We start from the raw sequence: 19,758 nt of genomic DNA on the forward strand, positions 1-19,758 counted from the left end.
CATTTTGCAAACCTCTCATTTTTTTTACCAAAATAGTCAATTTAGGCCTGATTCTTCAAGGAGGCAACGGAGGCGATTGCCTCCGTTGCCCCTTGCCATTGCTTTGGTGCCCTTGAAATGCCCCAGTAGAAATTTACAATTTCCTCAAAGGGTGCCCTTTGCCAAAGAGAAAATGCCTTGGTGCCCTTGCCCTTTCAAAAACGAAGCATACAGCCCTGAGTCATTTTGTCATTGTTTCCAGGGTTCTGCCCAGGATTCCTTTAGTTGTGGTAAAATGTTTTCTTGGAAACCGCTATGAGATGGACCAGTAGATTATATACATGTAAATAGACTCTAAAAATCAAAGAAGTGCTGAAAATTAATGGCTTTGGATACCATTTTTACTTTTAATTACCAAGTTTTACATAATGTTGAAAACCTTTGAAAGCAAATTGTAAGTGTAATTTGAAAAATCGTGAAGTTGTGTGGTGGGCGGAAACAGAAGATTTCACAAATTTACAAATAACTTACAGGTTTACAGATGGTAAAGGTAAAAGACTTCTCATGAAATATTATTCCATGAAATGCTTTATTTTTTGAGAAAACATTGAAACAATTATCAATTCTTGACAACGAGAATTACGGATTTATAGTAAACACATATCATGACACGGCAAAACGTGCGGAAACAAAGGTGGGTTTTCCCGTTATTTTCTCCCGACTCCGATGACCGATTGAGCCTAAATTTTCACAGGTTTGTTATTTTATATATAAGTTGTGATTCAATGAGTGTGGGCCTTTGGACAATACTGTTTACCGAAAGTGTCCAATGGCTTTAAACATGTACAGAGAAGATTTAGTTGCCTTTAGTTTGGTTGGCTATAGAGCCAATTTTTGTTTAAGTCCACCAAGGGCAAGCGGATCAAAAAAACTATTCATGGTTAATTATTTGCCCATCATTGCTTAAGTGCAAGCTTCAGGTAGGCATGATGCTATTATTCAAAACTGTTCATGAATAATGGGGCCATGCAATAAATTGAATGACATTTTGACTTGAATGTAGTGCTTTCTCTGAGACATTTGATACTCCTTATCATTAGCAGTGTTTTAGATTGATGCACAGTGAATATTTTGATTTGGCTATAAGCAGGTGGAAACTTACGCAATTTAAAGGGCCTTCGGTACAAATGCAAAAAAATAATAGTTAATGGCCCAACGTTTCGACACTAGTAAAGTCTTTCTCAATTAGGCTTTCTATTTCTGTGGCATCCTGTGTGAGGTTTTGCAATTTTTGATTTAATCAAATTTTTTAATGGCATTACAAAAATGTAATATGACGCGATTAGTGTGAGATTACATGTTGTAATTTTTACAGTTTGGGGGGAGTACAAAATCAAATTTTACCTGAGAACCCCTCTTTCATGCTCTGTGATTGACTTCCTTTTTGTGTGTGTACAATTACAGGTAGTTGTTTCACCATTCTCTGGTGACTCTCAAGAAAAATGTTGTTTTGTTTTTTACCTTAAATCTCGAGCAAGGTCTGGTTGTTTTTTGTGCGTTCCTGGAGAGGTTATTTTAAATGAAATAAATTTGCAGAAAGATACTTTGTATAACAGGGGTAACAACTAATCAACTGTTTCTTTGTGCGTTTTGTTGTGTAAGAAGAGTTTGTGCCCAGACTACTCTTGAATACCACGTGTTTGTGTAAACACGCAGACAAAGTATCAAATTAAAGGAACACGTTGCCTTGGATCGGACGAGTTGGTCTATAAAAAGTGTTTGTAACCCTTTTTTTATCAAATGCATAGTATGGTTGGAAAGATGTGTTAAAAGTAGAATACAATGATCTGCACAAGTTTGCCTCGAAATTGAGTGGTTTTCCTTTTACTGCGCAAACTAACACGGTCGGCCATTTATGGGAGTCAAATTTTTGACTCCCATAATGGCCGACCGTGTTAGTCGACGAGGTAAAAGGAAAATCGTGCAATTTCGAGGCATGTTTGTGTGGATCATTGTATTCTACTTTTACAACATCTTTCTACCCATGTACATTTTATAACAAACGGTTACAAACGCTTTTCAAAGACCAACTCGACCGATCCAAGGCAACGTGTTCCTTTAAGGTTTCTGGTTTTTGCATGAAACTAACATTGCAAAGCATAAAGCTGAACACTTACCAAAATATTTTTTTTTATATATAGTGAGCCTGTTAATTTTCACTGGATTTTGAAAATAATAAGTAGTTTACCAAGACCCTCGCCTTTTGCTTGGTCCATTAACAGCGGCCACCCAAAAACCTGGGCCCAATTGAATACAGCCGCTTAAAGACCAATTTGGTGCTTGTGCGATTTTAATTTCACAGCGCTGCTAACCGCACATTGTAGGCGCATGATACCATGCAAACATTCCGGTGCTTACTGTACGACAGTGAATGACATAGCCATGGTAAATGCACAAGCCGGCTGCCATACATGTATTTTCTTGCTTTCTGTCAAATATGCTTGTACGCATTTATAAGCAAATTTGTTTGCTTTAGTTAGCACGAAAATATGCTTAACGTTAAATGGTCTATGTACTTTTTGGGGGACAAAAAACACAATGTCCACAGATTTACATTAAACTTACACAGCTTGAAGATAATGATAGTAGAAAGCTTCCCTGAAAATATTACTTGCTGAGGTGCTGTAGTTTTTGAGAAATGAGTAAAACAATGTCATGAAAATAGTTTTCGTCTCACTGATCATGAGACGAAAACATTTTTAGCATGTAAAAACGTATTTTCATGACACTGTTTTACTCATTTCTCAAAAACTACAGCACCTCAGCATCTAATATTTTCAGGGAAGCTTTTTACTGTAAGTTTAATGTAAATCTGTGGACATTGTGTTTTGTGTTACAAAAAGTACCCAAATCCTTTAAGCAGCGCTTCAAAATGACCCCTGGTCATTACCATACACCGAAGACCTGAGACTAATTTCATAAAACCTGTCAGCACAGCAAAATTACTAAGCACAACAAAATCTTGCTGCACAAATTTGGGTTACCAGCCAGAATACCATACAGTTACCATTGCTGTCACCCCACTCATATCTTGCTTAGCAAAGAAACTTGTGTGCAGTATTTTCTGCTTAACAGATTTATGAAACTGAGCCCAGGTCCTCACACTGTTATTGCCTAATAAAAAAGTACTTTTTCAGTGGAAATAAAAGGGTAGCAACAAGTAAATCAATCACAAGAACTGTCTCTGCCCTCACAGGTAGCCATTTACCCCTTGGTGATGAGAAGCATGTAGTTAAGTTTCTTGCTCAGGGACAAAAGTGTCACAACCGGGACTCGAACCCATACTCTGCTGAACGGAAACACCAGAGCATGGGTTCGGTGCTCTTATCCACTTGGCCAAGACACACCACTTTCCCACCCGAACATGAAATCTTGCCTGTCAAGAATTCTCTGGATTGTCAAAGGTCACACTTTGTTATTTAAACCAAGTCATATTTAAACATGTTACATGGTACAAAAAGGTATTGAGAGAAAATATTAAAAACTGAAACCGTTCACACACGTTCATTTCACTTTTAAAAACATTTTATTTACAAAATTGAATGGGATGTTTATAAACTTTATTTTTACTTGACCATGATAAACAACTTCTGAATTGTTTACTAAATTTTTTTGTTTTCATAACTTCTCATAATTACCTGTACGTTAAAGCATTCTTGTGATTCTAAGTTTATTTAGTATTGTTGATTTCTTGAGAATTAATTCCACTTCTTCCAAAAGCCCAATCTTTGTGATATGTTTCTTGATCACCAGAAAATTTGAATGAATGTACTCTTCCAATAACCAATGATGAACCATCCCTTTGCGATATGTTTCTTGATCACCAGAAAAGTGGAATGAATGTATTCTTCCAAAAACCTAATTGTGTATCATGCATAATTTACAAACCTTCTAAGACAAAGTACTAATCCTCCAGTACTGAAGTACTGTCAAAGTTGAGGAAATAGCATTTGCAAACCTTACTAATCTCTGTTCCTTATTTTGATAACCACATGATTCCATGAAAACAATGTAGTGTACAACCACATGTAGGCCATGGCATTTTTGGTTCAATAGGGATAAGTAATGCAATAGTGGTACAGCATGTAAAACGAAATGCGCAAACTTGTACATATGTTTTATAATGCGATCAAACGGACTTTGAGCCAAGTGTAGGAAATACAGTTACTATGAATCATTTTGATTCAACAGTCTCAAACAGTATACTCTGCTTGTTTTCTCCTGAGACAGGCAGAGTATACTAACCAGCTCTTGTCCCTTAAAACATGTCAAAAGAGAATTAAAACATGGGCCCAATTTCATAGAGGTGCTAAGCACAAACATTAATGCTTAGCATGATATTTCTACCTTGATCAAAATAGGATTACCAACCAAATATCCATTTGTTGAATATTGCTTGTTACTGGTATTCAACTGTTATTTTCTATCCTGAAAATCTAGGAAAAAAATTCATGCTAAGCAAATTGTTGTGCTTAGCAGCTTTATGAAATTGGGCCATGGTTGTAATTGAAAGTTTACTATTATTTATAGTTTATTCTGATTATTCACATCATGTAAGAAGTCAAACATCACTAAAGTGATGTCATTTTTTCATGGAGCATCTTGCTTACAAATGTGAATTTTACAAGATACAATATCGTTACTAAATTAAGGTTACAATATATTTTACAAAGATAAGAGAAGATGTTTGTAGCTGGTCACGAGATATCTCTGTTGATTGTAAGACCTCTCTCATCTTCAAGTATTGTCTCCACTCGTGTTCTCTGTATCAACAAAAAATATGAAAAAGGGAAAAGGAATTTAAGTTAAAGGTAAACAAAATCATTGGTTATAGGAATAGTACATTCATTCCAATCCTCTAGTATTCAAGAAACGTATCTTAAAGGGATGGTACATCATTGGTTATTGGAAGAGTACATTCATTCCAATCCTCTAGCGTTCAAGAAACGTATCTTAAAGGAATGGTACATCATTGGTTATTGGAAGAGAACATTTATTCCAATCCTGTAGTATTCAAGAAACGTATCTTAAAGGAATGGTACATCATTGGTTATTGGAAGAGAACATTTATTCCAATCCTGTAGTATTCAAGAAACGTATCTTAAAGAAATGGTACATCATTGGTTATTGGAAGAGAACATTTATTCCAATCCTGTAGTATTCAAGAAACGTATCTTAAAGGAATGGTACATCACTGGTTATTGGAAGAGTACATTCATTCCAATCCTCTAGTGTTCAGGAAACATCATAAAGGGATGGTACATCATATTGGTTATTGGAAGAGTACATTCATTCCAATCCTCTAGTCTAGTTTACAAGAAACATATCATAAAGGGATGGTAAAAATGTACATCATTGGTTATTGGAAGAGTACATTCATTTCATTCCTCAAGTTTTCAAGAAACATAAAGGCGTGTGATGTTTGTGTTGACACCACGTGTAAAATAACTAGACGTTTTGACCAGTAGTAAGACATCTGCTATAGAATAGCAAGTGTCTCGGGTTCAAATCCTGAGTAAATTGCCTGTGCATTCACAGAACTTGTAAAGTATAGAGTATTATTTACAGTGCTTTACACACACCAGAATATGCGCCAGGCCTGGAATTGCGCGGAGGTCATGGCCTCTGTTGCCCTGGTCTTGGCCTTAATGCACCTTCAAAAGTTTTTCATGTACTTAAAGATTCTCCAATGGAAGTACCCTTTTCAAAAATGAAAATCCCCCTGCTCTCTCAAAGATGAAAATCCTGCCCTGATGCTTAGAAACAAATAAAATTCTTTATCCTTGATGCAAATTTTACATCACTGAAATCAAGTTTTCAAAATAAATATGGCCTTGCCCTCTCAAAGATGAAATTCCAGGCCTGATGCGTAAAAACAAATAAAATTCTTCATCCTTGATGCAAAATTAACGTCTTGTACAATAAAATCAAGTTTACCTGGAGTTTGTCAAGCTCATCACCGGGGCTATTTCTATCTGGAACGGGGGGCACCATGGCTTGGAGTCGGACAGCCTTGATGGCAGTTGGCTGACATGATATAAGATGTTTGACTTCTTGAGCCTGTTGGGCAGATATAGATCAGGTATTAGTCAGGAACGAGACTACATACGACCCATAGGGGCCTATGTCCTACAGCGTCAAAACCCTACTAGCAATTAAGTAAAACCATGCACTTTAAAGACAGTGGACACTATTGGTAATTGTCAAAGACCAGTCTTCTCACTTGGTGTATCTCAACATAATAACAAACCTGTGAAAATTTGAGCTCAATTGGTTGTCGAAGTTGCGAGATAATAATGAAAGAAAAAACACTCTTGTCACACGAAATTGTGTGCTTTCTGATGCTTGATTTCGAGACCTCAAATTCTAAACTTGAGGTCTCGAAATCAAATTCGTGGAAAATTACTTCTTTCTCGAAAACTAGGTCACTTCAGAGGGAGCTGTTTCTCACAATGTTTTATACTATTCACCTCTCCCGACTACTCCTAACCAAGAAAGGTTTTATGACGATAATTATTTTGAGTAATCACCAATAGTGTTCACTGACTTTAAAGGGTATGGGATGTTTTTGTACGACACAAAACACAAACGCCCACAGGTTTACATTAAACCCATTTATAACCCTGGGTGGAGAGAAGCAATCATAGTAAAGCATCTTGCTCGAAGGACTTGTGTCATGAACGGTATTCGAACCCACACCCCGATGAATTAACCAACTTTAATCTGTTACACTAGATCCCTCAGCCCTGACACACTACATCATTGCTAGTGTTAAACGTTTCTTTTAGCAAATCCTTACCCTGTTGTTTTGGTACCGAAGTCGCATAACTCTTAGTCTGTTTCGTGCTTCTGCAGCCCTAAAATGAAAAGGAAAAAAAATAACAAAATTAGGGAGCGTCAGTAACATTGCTTTATTTTCAGGCTGGTTTCTGAAAAAGCTTTAAAACAAACTTCAAATAACTAAAAGAGGAGCTCCAAGGTCAAATTAAGTTTTGCGACTCATTTTCCAATAGATACAGTCCTAAATGAAAGTGGGAGAAGTCTCTAACCTCCTGTTGAATTGGTGTGAAACGCCAATGTGCAAGACTTGTTAAAGGCAAAGTATAACATTTGGTTTTTGGAACCGTTAATGATTGCTTTATAAAGGGAAGGTACACGTTTGGTAATTGTCAAAGACCAGTGTTCTCACTTGGTGTATCTCAACACATGCATAAAATAACAAACCAGCCAAAATTTTAGCTCAATTGGTCATCGGAGTTGGGAGAAAATGATGAAAGAAAAAACACCCTTGTTGGACGAGTTTGTGTGCTCCAGATGGGAATAAAAGACTTCTAGCTAGAAGTCTTTTATTATATTAGTGAGAAATTACCTCTATTTCAAAATCTATGCTACTTCAGAGGGAGCTGTTTCTCACAATGTTTTATACTATCAACAGCTCTCCAATGCTCGTTACCAGGTCAGTTTTTAAGTTAATATGTGTTTTGAGAAATTACCAAACGTGTACCTTCCCTTTAATCCTATATAAATGTAGATAGACACAAAAAAACTAACATCTACAAATTTCATTTTAAAAGGGGTGAGTGTTTTTGAGATATCACTGAAAATCTGGAGTGAATATGTCCACACAGGAAGAATAATCCCTATTAGGAATACACAATCTCAGAAAAGTTACGTGGTAATGCTTCTCAGATTCAAGTTTGGTCACATAAAAACTTTTTTTTTATACATAACTACATGACTTTGAAGTGAATTGTTTCTCAATGCTTTATACTATCAAACGCTGCTGTAGGCTTTTAACCATTTACTATTGCCATTAATTTTAAGAGTGATTACCAAATATCTTCTCTTTAACATCCAAACATCCTCTAAAGCTGCACACACAATTCACAAAATTTGACTGACTCAGATTGACATGGGTCACGCATTGCTTTGGTAAAGAAAATTTATCATTTTATAGGAAGTGCAGACAAGAATTTGATCAGTGTTCTGGTTAAACCCTAGCAGTGTCCGGCATCAATTAAATCATCAAAATTTCATTTTTTTTTTTAAGTTGCCATGACAACTTACTTTAATTGACCAATCAGTTGACTGTGTTTTTCTTTCTCAACATCCACCTCCGCAGCTTTTTTGCTCGACATCAAGTCCATCTTTTTCTGCTCCAAGACTCTCATTTTGGAGTTCTCGATCCCTTCAGCTGCTTGCTTTGTTGCTCCTTCATACTAAACAAATAGGGAAAAAAAGAAGTTAACTCACCAGCCACAACAATGCAAACTTATAGACCGTATTGAAGCCCCTTTGTTGCTATGAAAGTTGCCATGAAAGTTGCCATCTTGAAGGGCAAACCGTATGTGTCTAAACGCGAATATCAATGTATAAAGCACGAGCGGTCCTGGTTATAGGTCAGGTATTTGACTGGTGATGTCATATTCAATACGGTCTATTGTAGCTTTAGCTGGTTACCCGTTCTTGCTAAGCGATCTTCTGTGTTTAGCAAGTTTTTGTGCTTACAGCTTCATGAGAAGGAAGCTTAGTGAGAAGAAATATGCTAATAGCACAGGAATTTTTTTTTAGGCAAAGACAGATTTGTACAGGAGATCCTGTGGGGTCAATTTCATGGCTCTGCTTACCGCCGAATTCAGCGCTTACAATCACCATTCTTTCTGCTTGCTAGTCTTGTAAGCGCAGAATGCCTAGTAACATGAAGTGCGCACAAGCCAATATTCCCCGCTAACCCGTGAAATAAGCTTGACAAAAGAACAGATTCCCTGCTTCTGTGAGCACCGATTCTTCCCTCAGTAGAAATATGATTTAAGCACAGAAAAAAAATCATCAGCAAAGAAGGACATAAGGAAATAACAGAAACCCTTGATGCAGAGTCTCTGGAGTTCATACTTACAGCCAGGTATTTACTTCTTTGTGTAGGATTCATCTGACTCAATTCTTTGGCTGTGAGTTTCTTACGATTCTGATGTTTGAATTTTCCTCGCCCGGCCGAACCTGGCACCTCATTGTCACCCTGGATAAAATAAGAAGAAGAAAACTGTCAACTCATCATATGAGGTAGGCTATGTAACTAGAATGGTAATCACTTTGCACCCAAGTCACTTTGACCAAAGTAACTTTGTGCCGAAATCACTTTGTATCGAAGTCACTACAAACCCAAGTCACTTCATACCATAGTCACTTCGAACCCAAATCACATTGACCAAAGTCACTTCATACCCAAATCACATTGTACCAAAGTCACTTTGTACCCAAGTCACATTGACCAAAGTCACTTCGTACCCAAATCACATTGTACCAAAGTCACTTTGTACCCAAGTCACATTGACCAAAGTCACTTCGTACCCAAATCACATTGTACCAAAGTCACTTTGTACCCAAGTCACTTTGACCAAAGTCACTTTGTAACCAAGTCACTTTGTATCAAAGTCACTTCGTACCCAAGTCACTTCGTAACCAAAACGCTTTATATCAAAATCACTTTGTACCCAAGTCACTTCGTACCCAAGTCACTTTGTGCCAAAGTCAATTTGTACCCAAGGCCAAGTCACTTTGTACCCAAGTCACTTCGTACCATTATTCACTTCCTACCATAGTCACTTTGTATCCAAGTCACTTCGTAACATAGTCACTTTGTACCGAAGTCACTTCGTACCATTAGGTCACTTTGTACCAAAATCATTTTGTACCTAAGTCACTTCGTACCATACATATAGTCACTTAGCCCCACTTGTGTGGCCAAGGCTAGCTGAATCCTTAGCCACACGTCCACACCATTTCCTCATGCAGCTAAGAAATAAAAAAATTCTGGCGCCTTATCTACGACGAGCCACCCGGCAGTGTAAACCGGCTGAATGTATTCACCTAACTCTTAGTCTTAGCTTGCTTTGTGTGCATTGTATTCAGTACATTTATTTCAATGCTGTCATACAAAACAATAATACAATAGCGTACATTTATGTCAAAATTAAAACAAGCAATATAGTATGAGGTATGATTAGGTACACAATACTTCAAAAAAAATAAACAAGTAGTAATTTAAAGACAACATTTAGGTGTAAGGTTAAGCAAAAAAAGTGAAACAAATTTTATATAACTTATATAAGGATTCAGCTAGCCTTGGCCACACAAGTGGGGCTAATAGTCACTTTGTACCGAAATCCTTTCACTTTATAAGTTTATGTCTGCTGACACCACACACACAACCTCCCTTGGCCTTACCTTATCTCCCATCACGATCAGTTTTGTGATCCAGTCACGATGTCACTTATTATAAAAATCAACAGGATCGGCCTCCGTTAACTTGCTAAAAACGTTTTTTTTTTAGTCTCATAGGAAAGGTTTTACAATCATATTGTGGATGACCACCTGTCATAACTCACGCAACAAAGGATCTGAGTCTACACCTTTGTAAATCCACTCTGACCTCGTGAACAAGTAAACAATTTACTCAACTATTATATCCTCTCGTACGTTGTTTACGTGGTTGCTACACCACACAAGAACACACTGAGTGATCATGATTGAGAAATGCCATAGCGCCCTCAATGTCTCATATAACTCTATGTTTGAAACCCATAGCACTAGTCCTGTAATCTAACGTTACTATCGTAGGGTATCTGACTAATATGGTACCCAGACCAAATGCTCATGAATGTACATGGTACCTAACTATTTTTGACAAGTCACTTTTTATGTGTGAATAATAAATGTCGTCTGCTTGGTCTACGTCTGCGCTGTTTTTTCGGTTTATGGACCGAAAGTTAGACTTCGTATTCACCATTTTGGGGTTCAGCAGCCCAACATTAGGTGAATTTGGTATGTTAACCCATTTTTAACTCAAAAACACCGCTTTTAAATCTGGCCTTGCCTGTCCAATCCATGGCCAAGCGTTTTCCTCTTAAAGTCCTTAATTTAACCTTTTTTTAACATATACATAAAATAACAAACCTTTGAAAATTTGAGCTCAATCGGTCGTCGAAGTTGCGAGATAATAATGACAGTAAAAACACCCTTGTCACACGAACTTGTGTGTTTTTTTTGTAGATGGTTGATTTCGAAACCTCAAATTCTAAACTTGAGCCTTGACTTGAAGAAGTCTCAAAATCAAATTCGTGGAAAAATACTTCTTTCTAGAAAACTATGTCACTGCAGGGGGAGCTGTTTCTCACAATGTCTTATACCATCAAACTCTCCCCATTACTCATTACGAAGTAAAGTTTTTATGCTAATAATTATTTTGAGTAATTACCAATAGTGTCAACTGCCTTTAAGTCTTACTTAAAATTAAAATTAAAAAAATTGTGAATTCACTTTCAGTTTCAAGTTTGGCCCTATTTATTTATAGAAAAGACGTGGTAATTTAAATGTATATTAATTATTATTATTGTTATAAAAACGATGGTTCAGTGGATCTACTTTCTAAGAGTATAATATTCTTATAAGTTATAGCCCAGGTTGGACTCCTCCGTTGCATGCAATGCGACAGTGGCACTGACTGACGTCCTACCAGGGCTAATAATATGCTTACAATGAGGGCAGCTGTCACTGTGTCTTCAGCCTTTTGTCTTGTCGACATTTTTAAAGTTTCCATTCATTGATTGTATTTGTATTCGCTATTATAAATAGCTTATTTTAGATGAACTACATTGCACACACTGCATATATGAAATGAAGGCACAATTTTATAATTATCATATAGAGCTGCTTATTTGGCGGTGCTAAACAATGGGCAATTCCATGGTCAGTCGCATTACACTTTTCTGTGTCATTTTTTGATCTTGGTGAGCAGTAGTTCTGTGTTAGATAGTCTTTACACTAAGTTTATAGACTGATTTGTACTTGTAACACAATGCTTTGAATTTATGTTATTAGAAATGTTGTGGGCTTTGTGCTCTGGATGTTAGTAAGATGTAAAAAGCGGTCAGTCGCATTACACAAAAAGGAAATGGAAAAAATTTACTAGTCACAACTTGAAAAATTCCTCGAACTGAAAAACTTATTATACATGCAACACACAACTCCTATATACATGAGTATCTAACAGAATACTTGAATACATGGTCAGCAACTTAAACTTTTAGGTATTCATGGCACAACCATGGTCAGGTGCATTACGGTCAGTTGCATTAACGTTTTCCAGTCAATTTAGCAACGCCTACATGGAGCCCAAGCTGAGTTTTTTTTTTTCCCCACAAAATTGGGTTCATTCTTTGTCAACAACTACAAATAAATTGGTTTCATATCGCAGCTATACCTCCAAAGTGGAAAGAAAGTTGTGACAAAAATTTGATTTTTTCGTGTCATGTCCATGTTTGCTTGGCATTGCCCATCTGCTTACCAGAAATTAGCAGGTTACTTGTACATGATGTGACATGATATTTGGTTGGTAACCCTGTTAGCTATTTTGTGCTTTTAAAGCTACAACACGTACATTTTGTGCTAAGTTAAAGCAGCTCTATCATAAGCTGACAGATATGCATACAAATTGTCTGCTTAGCAAAAACTAGCAGGATTCCAGTCATAAAATTATGCAAGTCACAGGGTGTTATTTGGCTGATAGGGATAGTGATAAACCTTTTTCTGGTAAGCATGATTTTGTTATGCTTAGCTACTTTTTTCTGCTTTTTAAAGCAGCTCTATGAAATCGGGCCCTTTTCTGGTCACACAGCCACACGCTACTAGCTGCATGACCCAGGAAGGTGTTGTCAATCAACAGGGGTCAGCGGTTTGGATAGATGGGGGAAAGACAAAACTCTGCCAGCATTCTTTGTGTACATCAGTTGATTATGCAAGATGAAACAAAATTATGAAACTTTCTTCAAGTTTAAATCAAATTAACCGGGCCATACCCGGGATGTAATTAACACACTTTAAATACATTAAAAATTGTGTGTCCTAACATCTTACCTATTTGGGGTGTTGCAATTAAACAGGCCCCTTGCTGAAATGAATGTAGTGTTTGTTTTGTAAGGATTTTTCTTACTTTTGTTTATCTTAATGAGGAAACAATAAAAAAACAAAATCATAACTTCTGATGGCAATTTACAACCGATAGGATAAAACACTTCAACAAATTTAATGAACATTTGACAATTAAGCTGATTAAAATATGGGCCAACTAGTTTTGTAAAAGTACTTTTTACATCTCTTTAATATACTTTATTAATGTTCAATTTGATGAAATACAGGCCTATAGATAGATGATAAACTAACATTTGAACATACTTAAGTGGCAACTTTCCAAAGCTCAAATCCAGCCTTCTGATGACTTGTTAGGATTTTGAGACTTTTGTTACAAAAAATGTTTAAAAGTTTGTAAAAAGTTTGTTTAAAAGTTTTTTTTTTGTTTTTTTTACAGAAGTTTGTTATGGCAACTTTGAAGTGCAACATGCCTCAAACATCCAAATCCAACACACCCACCTTCCATGTCATTTCCTCCATGGTCAAAACCACCAACTAGCTCTTAGCCATCTAGCAGGAGCCTTTTCACTCAGTTGAACCACTGACAGTTTCTCCTGAGGTGGGCAGACTCGCACAGCGGGAGAAGAGGCGTATTGACAGTCACCCTCAAGAGGAGCTGCCCCTCCCAACTAAAGGCCAGCTACCCCCTGGTCATAGGCAGGAATGGAGAACATGGAAGCCCCTCATTACGTACAGAGATGCAAGACAAACATGAAGAAATGGGGGTATACAGACGATTCGATTGTGGCACATCACGTCAGTCTAGGCTACACCTTCTATGATGCTTAGCCCTCGAGGAGCAGTGCCGCCTTGAAGACCTGATGGCAGCAAACGAAGGCTGTGAGATGCGCCCAATCCTGGTTAGACATTTGAAGAGTAGATGATGGACTCGAAAAAAGAAGAACATGCCTTTTACTGCTTGGTTAAACTTCTAACTTTGTCCTTGCTCTTTGCTTAAAGGTATGTCAATGAATGATTCACAAAATTAATTAATAATTATTATGATTTGGTTAATTTTTCTTTGATTTTATTACAAAAGTGTTTGCTTTTTTTTTTTTTTTTTCAACTCCATTAGCCTTTTTGATATTTGGTGAACACTATTTGTCAGTTTTATGACAAACCAAACAGTGCACACAATAATAATAATAACAAGTTTTTAAAGTGCTTTTAACACCCAAAGGGTGTCTTAAAGTGTTTCCATCACGATTAACCATGGTCACTGGGCCATTTATTTCATTCATTAAAGCCAGTGGACACTTTCGGTAGACAGTATTGTCCGAGGCCCACACTTCGCGTATCACAACTTTTATATAAAATAACAAACCTGTAAAAATTTAGGCTCAATCGGTCATCGGAGTCGGGAGAAAATAACGGGAAAAACCACCCTGTAAAGTAAATCTGTAATTCTCGATATCGAGAATTGATGTTGTTTTAATGTTTTCTCAAAAAGTAAAGCATTTCATGGAATAATATTTCAAGAGAAGTCTTTCACCATTACCTGTGAACTTTAAATCTGTGAACTTTTAAAAAAAAATATGTACCGAAAGTGTCCAATGGCTTTAAACTATCTCAGCTCCCCTGCAGAATGCAAGCTCAATCAATCACAAGAAACATCTTTGTCCCCACAGGTACCCATTAACTCATGGATGGAGAGAAGCAATTAAGATTATTACAAGTATCTTATTCAGGGACACAAGTGTCATGACCAGGATTCGAACCCACACTCTGCTGAACAGAAGAAACACCAGAGCTTGAGTTCGGTGCTCTTACCTGCTCGATCACGACACCCTAGCATACCGGGGTGAGTGAAAGAAAAACGCAATCGTTAGATGAGAGCTATACTTTAAGAAAAATCTTGAACAAATAATGTCCATTTCTAATTAGGTCATGGATTTGCCTTTTTAATGGTAAAGGAATGGGGTAGAGTGATAAAAGCGTTTCAGAGATAAATGCTTATTTCAATGGGAGACTTTCTGGGACGATAGAGGGCAGCAGACTTACCGGGTAAATCCATTGTTCTCAGAATTATGCGCATGTTCAGAACTACGTAAACAATGGAAATTTACCCGGTATGTCTGCTGCCACCTAGCGTTGGAAAGTCTCCTATTGGATGGCATCAAAACATTTCTGTACTAGTTTGGTTTTTACCCATACACCATGTACACCGATGTCTAGCACTGTATACTCAGCACTTACCCGAGTCGTGTGAAAGAATTTCACAAGCACATTAGTCCGGTGGGATTCGAACCCACAACCCAAAACATTTTTGTCAAAGTACAATTGGATCATGCGTTTCATTTAAGGAGGGCATGTGACAATGTCTGTCTTTTATCTTTTGTTTTTTATGTGGCCCTGGGTTTCCTTGGCTCTGAAAAGAGCCGTTTGGTTTTGATGGACATCTCATGTAAGATACAATCCACTGCAGTCCAGCTCTTCCATCTACCTGGCCTCCTTGAAGATTTACCCACCTTTGCGCTCATTGTCTTCATATTTGTATGAAAAAGAATTGACCTTGGCTTTCAAAATCCTTAAAAGAATTTTTCTTTCGTATTTATATCTTACAGCTCTCTTATCTGGATCCTTTTCCGAGAAAATCAAGTACAGAAGTTTATAAAGCTGTCTTGGCCCCTACAATAGTTACAAATGTTTAAACAGATTTAGAGATAGGAAATGTCATGTTCACATCCATCCCTAGTATGCCTTTAAAACTTTGAAATGTCAAAATTTCCTGAGTTTAACAAACTCAGGTTAAAACAAATTCACGCTTAAATTTGTTGTACAGTTTGGCCACTGAATTACCAGCAGATTCTTGAAGGAGTGTTGTCAACATTGTTTCAGAACAGAAAGCTGGCTAACTATTCTCAACTGTCAAATTTTTGTTGTATTTCTGTGGGACTGTATTTCTATGAGAGCAACAAATTTACCCACTAAAAGGCAGACAGCTATCGAGTGCACTAAAGTCATGCCCTTTGCCAAAGCACCCTCGAGAGTAAAAACACTGCTATACTCCAGTCACTGTAGGTCATCCTTAGGATGGCACTAGTTTCACTGATTAGTAAACTCACTGCTACACTCCAGCCTCTGTAGGTCATCCATGTGACGGCACTAGTTGCGCCGATTAGTAAACTCACTGCTACACTCCAGCCACTGTAGGTCATCCATGTGACGGCACTAGTTGCGCCGATTAGTAAACTCACTGCTACACTCCAGCCACTGTAGGTCATCCATGTGACGGCACTAGTTGCACTGAGTAGCTAACTCACTGCTACACTCCAGTCACTGTAGGTCATCCATGTGACGGCACTAGTTGTGCCGATTAGTTAACTCACTGCTACACTCCAGCCACTGTTGGTCATGCATGTGACAGCACTAGTTGTGCCGATTAGTAAACTCACTGCTGCACTCCAGCCACTGTAGGTCATCCATGTGACGGCACTAGTTCTGCGATTAGTAAACTCAATGCTTCACTCCAGCCACTGTAGGTCATCCATGTGACGGCACTAGTTGTGCCGATTAGTAAACTCACTGCTACACTCCAGCCACTGTAGGTCATCCATGTGACGGCACTAGTTGCGCTGATAAGTAAACACACTTCTACACTCCAGCCACTGTAGGTCATCCATGTGACGGCACTAGTTGCACTGTGCAACACTCCAGCCACTGTAGGTCATCCATGTGACGGCACTAGTTGCACTGAGTAGTTAACTCACTGCTACACTCCAGCCACTGTAGGTCATCTATGTGACGGCACTAGTTGTGCCGATTAGCAAAATCACTTCTACACTCCAGCCACTGTAGGTCATCTATGTGACGGCACTAGTTGTGCCGATTAAGAAAACTCACTGCTGCACTCCAGCCACTGTAGGTCATCCATGTGACGGCACTAGTTGTGCCGATTAGTAAACTCACTGCTACACTCCAGCCACTGTAGGTCATCCATGTGACGGCACTAGTCGCGCTGATAAGTAAACACACTTCTACACTCCAGCCACTGTAGGTCATCCATGTGACGGCACTAGTTGCACTGTGCAACACTCCAGCCACTGTAGGTCATCCATGTGACGGCACTAGTTGCACTGAGTAGTTAACTCACTGCTACACTCCAGCCACTGTAGGTCATCTATGTGACGGCACTAGTTGTGCCGATTAGCAAAATCACTTCTACACTCCAGCCACTGTAGGTCATCTATGTGACGGCACTAGTTGTGCCAATTAGTAAACTCACTGCTACACTCCAGCCACTGAAGGTCATCCATGTGACGGCACTAGCTGTGCCAATTAGTAAACTCACTGCTACACTCCAGCCACTGAAGGTCATCCATGTGACGGCACTAGCTGTGCCAATTAGTAAACTCACTGCTACACTCCAGCCACTGTAGGTCATCAATAAGACGGCACTAGTTGTGCCGATTAGCAAAATCACTTCTACACTCCAGCCACTGTGTGTCATCTATGTGACGGCACTAGTTATGCCGATTAGCAAACTCACTGCTACACTCCAGCCACTGTAGGTCATTTATGTGACGGCACTAGTTGTGTCGATTAGTAAACTCACTGCTACACTCCAGCCACTGTAGGTCATCTATGTGACAGCACTAGTTGTGCCAATTAGTAAACTCACTGCTACACGCCAGCCACTGTTGGTCATTTATGTGACGCCACTAGGTGCACTGATTAGTAAACTCAATGCTACACTCCAATCGCTGTAGGTCATCCATGTGAGGGCACCATTTGTGCCAATTAGTAAACTCACTTTACACTCCAGCCACTGTAGGTCATCTATGTGACGGCACTAGTTGTGCCAATTAGTAAACTCACTGCTACACGCCAGCCACTGTAGGTCATTTATGTGACGGCACTAGGTGCACTGATAATTTAACTCAATGCTACACTCCAATCGCTGTAGGTCATCCATGTGACGGCACTAGGTGCACTGATTAGCAAAATCACTTCTACACTCCAGTCGCTGTAGGTCATCCATGTGAGGGCACTAGTTGTGCTAATTAGTAAACTCACTGCTACACTCCAGCCACTGTATGTCATCCATGTGACGGCACTAGTTGCACTGATTTGTAAACTCACTGCTACACTCCAGCCACTGTAGGTCATCCATGTGACGGCACTAGGTGCACTGATTAGTAAACTCACTGCTACACTCCAGCCACTGTAAGTCATCCATATGATGGCACTAGTTGTGTTGATTAATAAACTCACTGCTACACTCCAGCCACTGTAGGTCATCCATGTGACGGCACTAGTTGTGCCGAATAGTAAACTCACTGCTACACTCCAGCCACTGTAGGTCATCTATGTGATGGCACTAGATGTGCCGAATGGTTAACTCACTGCTACAGTCCAGCCACTGTAGGTCATCTATATGAAGGCATTAGTTGCACTGATTAGTAAACTCATTTGGCCATGATTAGTGAACTCACTGCCACACTCCAACCACTGTAGGTCATGCCCTGTTGAACATGTTAATGTAGGTTTTAACATACCTTCGAACAAGGTTTGTTTGGCTGACAATCTTAACATCGCCTTGCCAACATAATACCACCCGCCGTCCAGTAGCCCTTTCAAATGGCTTACACTCGATAGACCGCCATTCAAACTCCAACATCGGACACACACAATCAGCAACCTGCAACTTAACAACCAACATCTAAAAATAGAAGCTACCTCCAGAGGATTTCAGTTCGGTCACAAAGATGTCTAGGGGTTTAAAACAATTAAATAATCTTTAGCCAGGAAATTGATGACACAGGGAATTGAAAGGCTGCCGTGAAATCATCAACAGCTCAGTGACACAATACCCTCACTTGAGAATGTCGATTTTGACAGCCTTTCTGCCTTTGGTGTGAAGGGTGGCCCGGGTTGCCTCAGAGTATACCTGGGTGGCAGGTATCCATGGTCTGCCCTAGGAGTAGATCCCACGCCAGTTCACAGAGCTGAGTTGGCTTGGTGTCCCCTATAGGTTGACAAACCAGAACGACTTGCCTTTCTTGTTCTTCTGCCTCCGGGGCAAAAAAATGATTGACTCTGAGGTAATATCAACTGTCGTGTACCAACCACTGTCTTGGGAACTAAGAAGTAGACGGACATGAGCACCGTCAGAGTTCACTGACATAATGCCATTGATGACGTCACTGCAGACACGATTGATTGTCACAGCAGGGAGTTTATTATTGGCCCTTGGGGCTGAGCCTTGAGTTCAACTGGAGGGTCCTCAGATTTCTCAGAATCATGTCCCGCTGAAAGTTCAAAGAATGATAGATAAACATGAAAATAGGCATTGCAAAAAACAATTAAACTAAGCAGCTTAAGGTTACAGTTTGAATCCAACATCATGTGCTTTGTTTTTCTGCTGATTGTGTATGTTTTTCTTGATATAGCCATTCTTTGGATTTTTGCTCATTCAGTAAACTTTTACCTAGTACGATTTTTACTTTATATGCTTAAAGGGAGGTACACGTTTGGTTAAATCACTCTTGATATTAATACTGTACGAGATCACTTAACATACAAATTTAGAACCTAAAATAACTTCATCATTATTTTTCTTTCCAGATGGGGGAACTTCTACACCATGTGTGGCTTAGAAATTTGAATTCTGAACTCAAAGGCAAAAATTGTTGGTCTACCATTTACGCAAGTATTCAAGACGAATATTATCAGAGATTTTTATTCATGGACTACTTCTTTTAAAGACACTGGACACTATTTATTGGTAACTGTCAAAGGTAGTCTTCACTG

General features: G+C 38.7%; 1 protein-coding gene and 1 long non-coding RNA gene across 2 annotated transcripts; one reads left to right on the forward strand and one right to left on the reverse strand.

The window, feature by feature from the left end:
* Window positions 1-3,302: 3,302 nt before the first annotated feature.
* Window positions 3,303-10,543, reverse strand: LOC117305755 (protein LKAAEAR1-like). The gene is made up of 6 exons (XM_033790629.1): window positions 10,264-10,543; window positions 8,936-9,055; window positions 8,107-8,258; window positions 6,839-6,896; window positions 5,977-6,099; window positions 3,303-4,802 (listed from the first exon to the last, which is right to left on the reverse strand). The coding sequence occupies exons 1-6, from the start codon at window positions 10,273-10,275 to the stop codon at window positions 4,737-4,739; spliced, it is 531 nt and encodes a 176-aa protein (XP_033646520.1). The 5' UTR covers window positions 10,276-10,543; the 3' UTR covers window positions 3,303-4,736.
* Window positions 10,544-10,697: 154 nt separating this feature from the next.
* LOC117305751 lies at window positions 10,698-19,758 on the forward strand. The gene is made up of 4 exons (XR_004520720.1): window positions 10,698-10,860; window positions 13,403-13,965; window positions 14,634-14,806; window positions 19,573-19,758. It is a non-coding gene; the product is annotated as an uncharacterized LOC117305751 (long non-coding RNA).

The sequence above is a fragment of the Asterias rubens genome, unplaced genomic scaffold (genome assembly GCF_902459465.1).
Source record: "Asterias rubens unplaced genomic scaffold, eAstRub1.3, whole genome shotgun sequence".
Lineage (NCBI taxonomy): Eukaryota > Metazoa > Echinodermata > Asteroidea > Forcipulatida > Asteriidae > Asterias > Asterias rubens.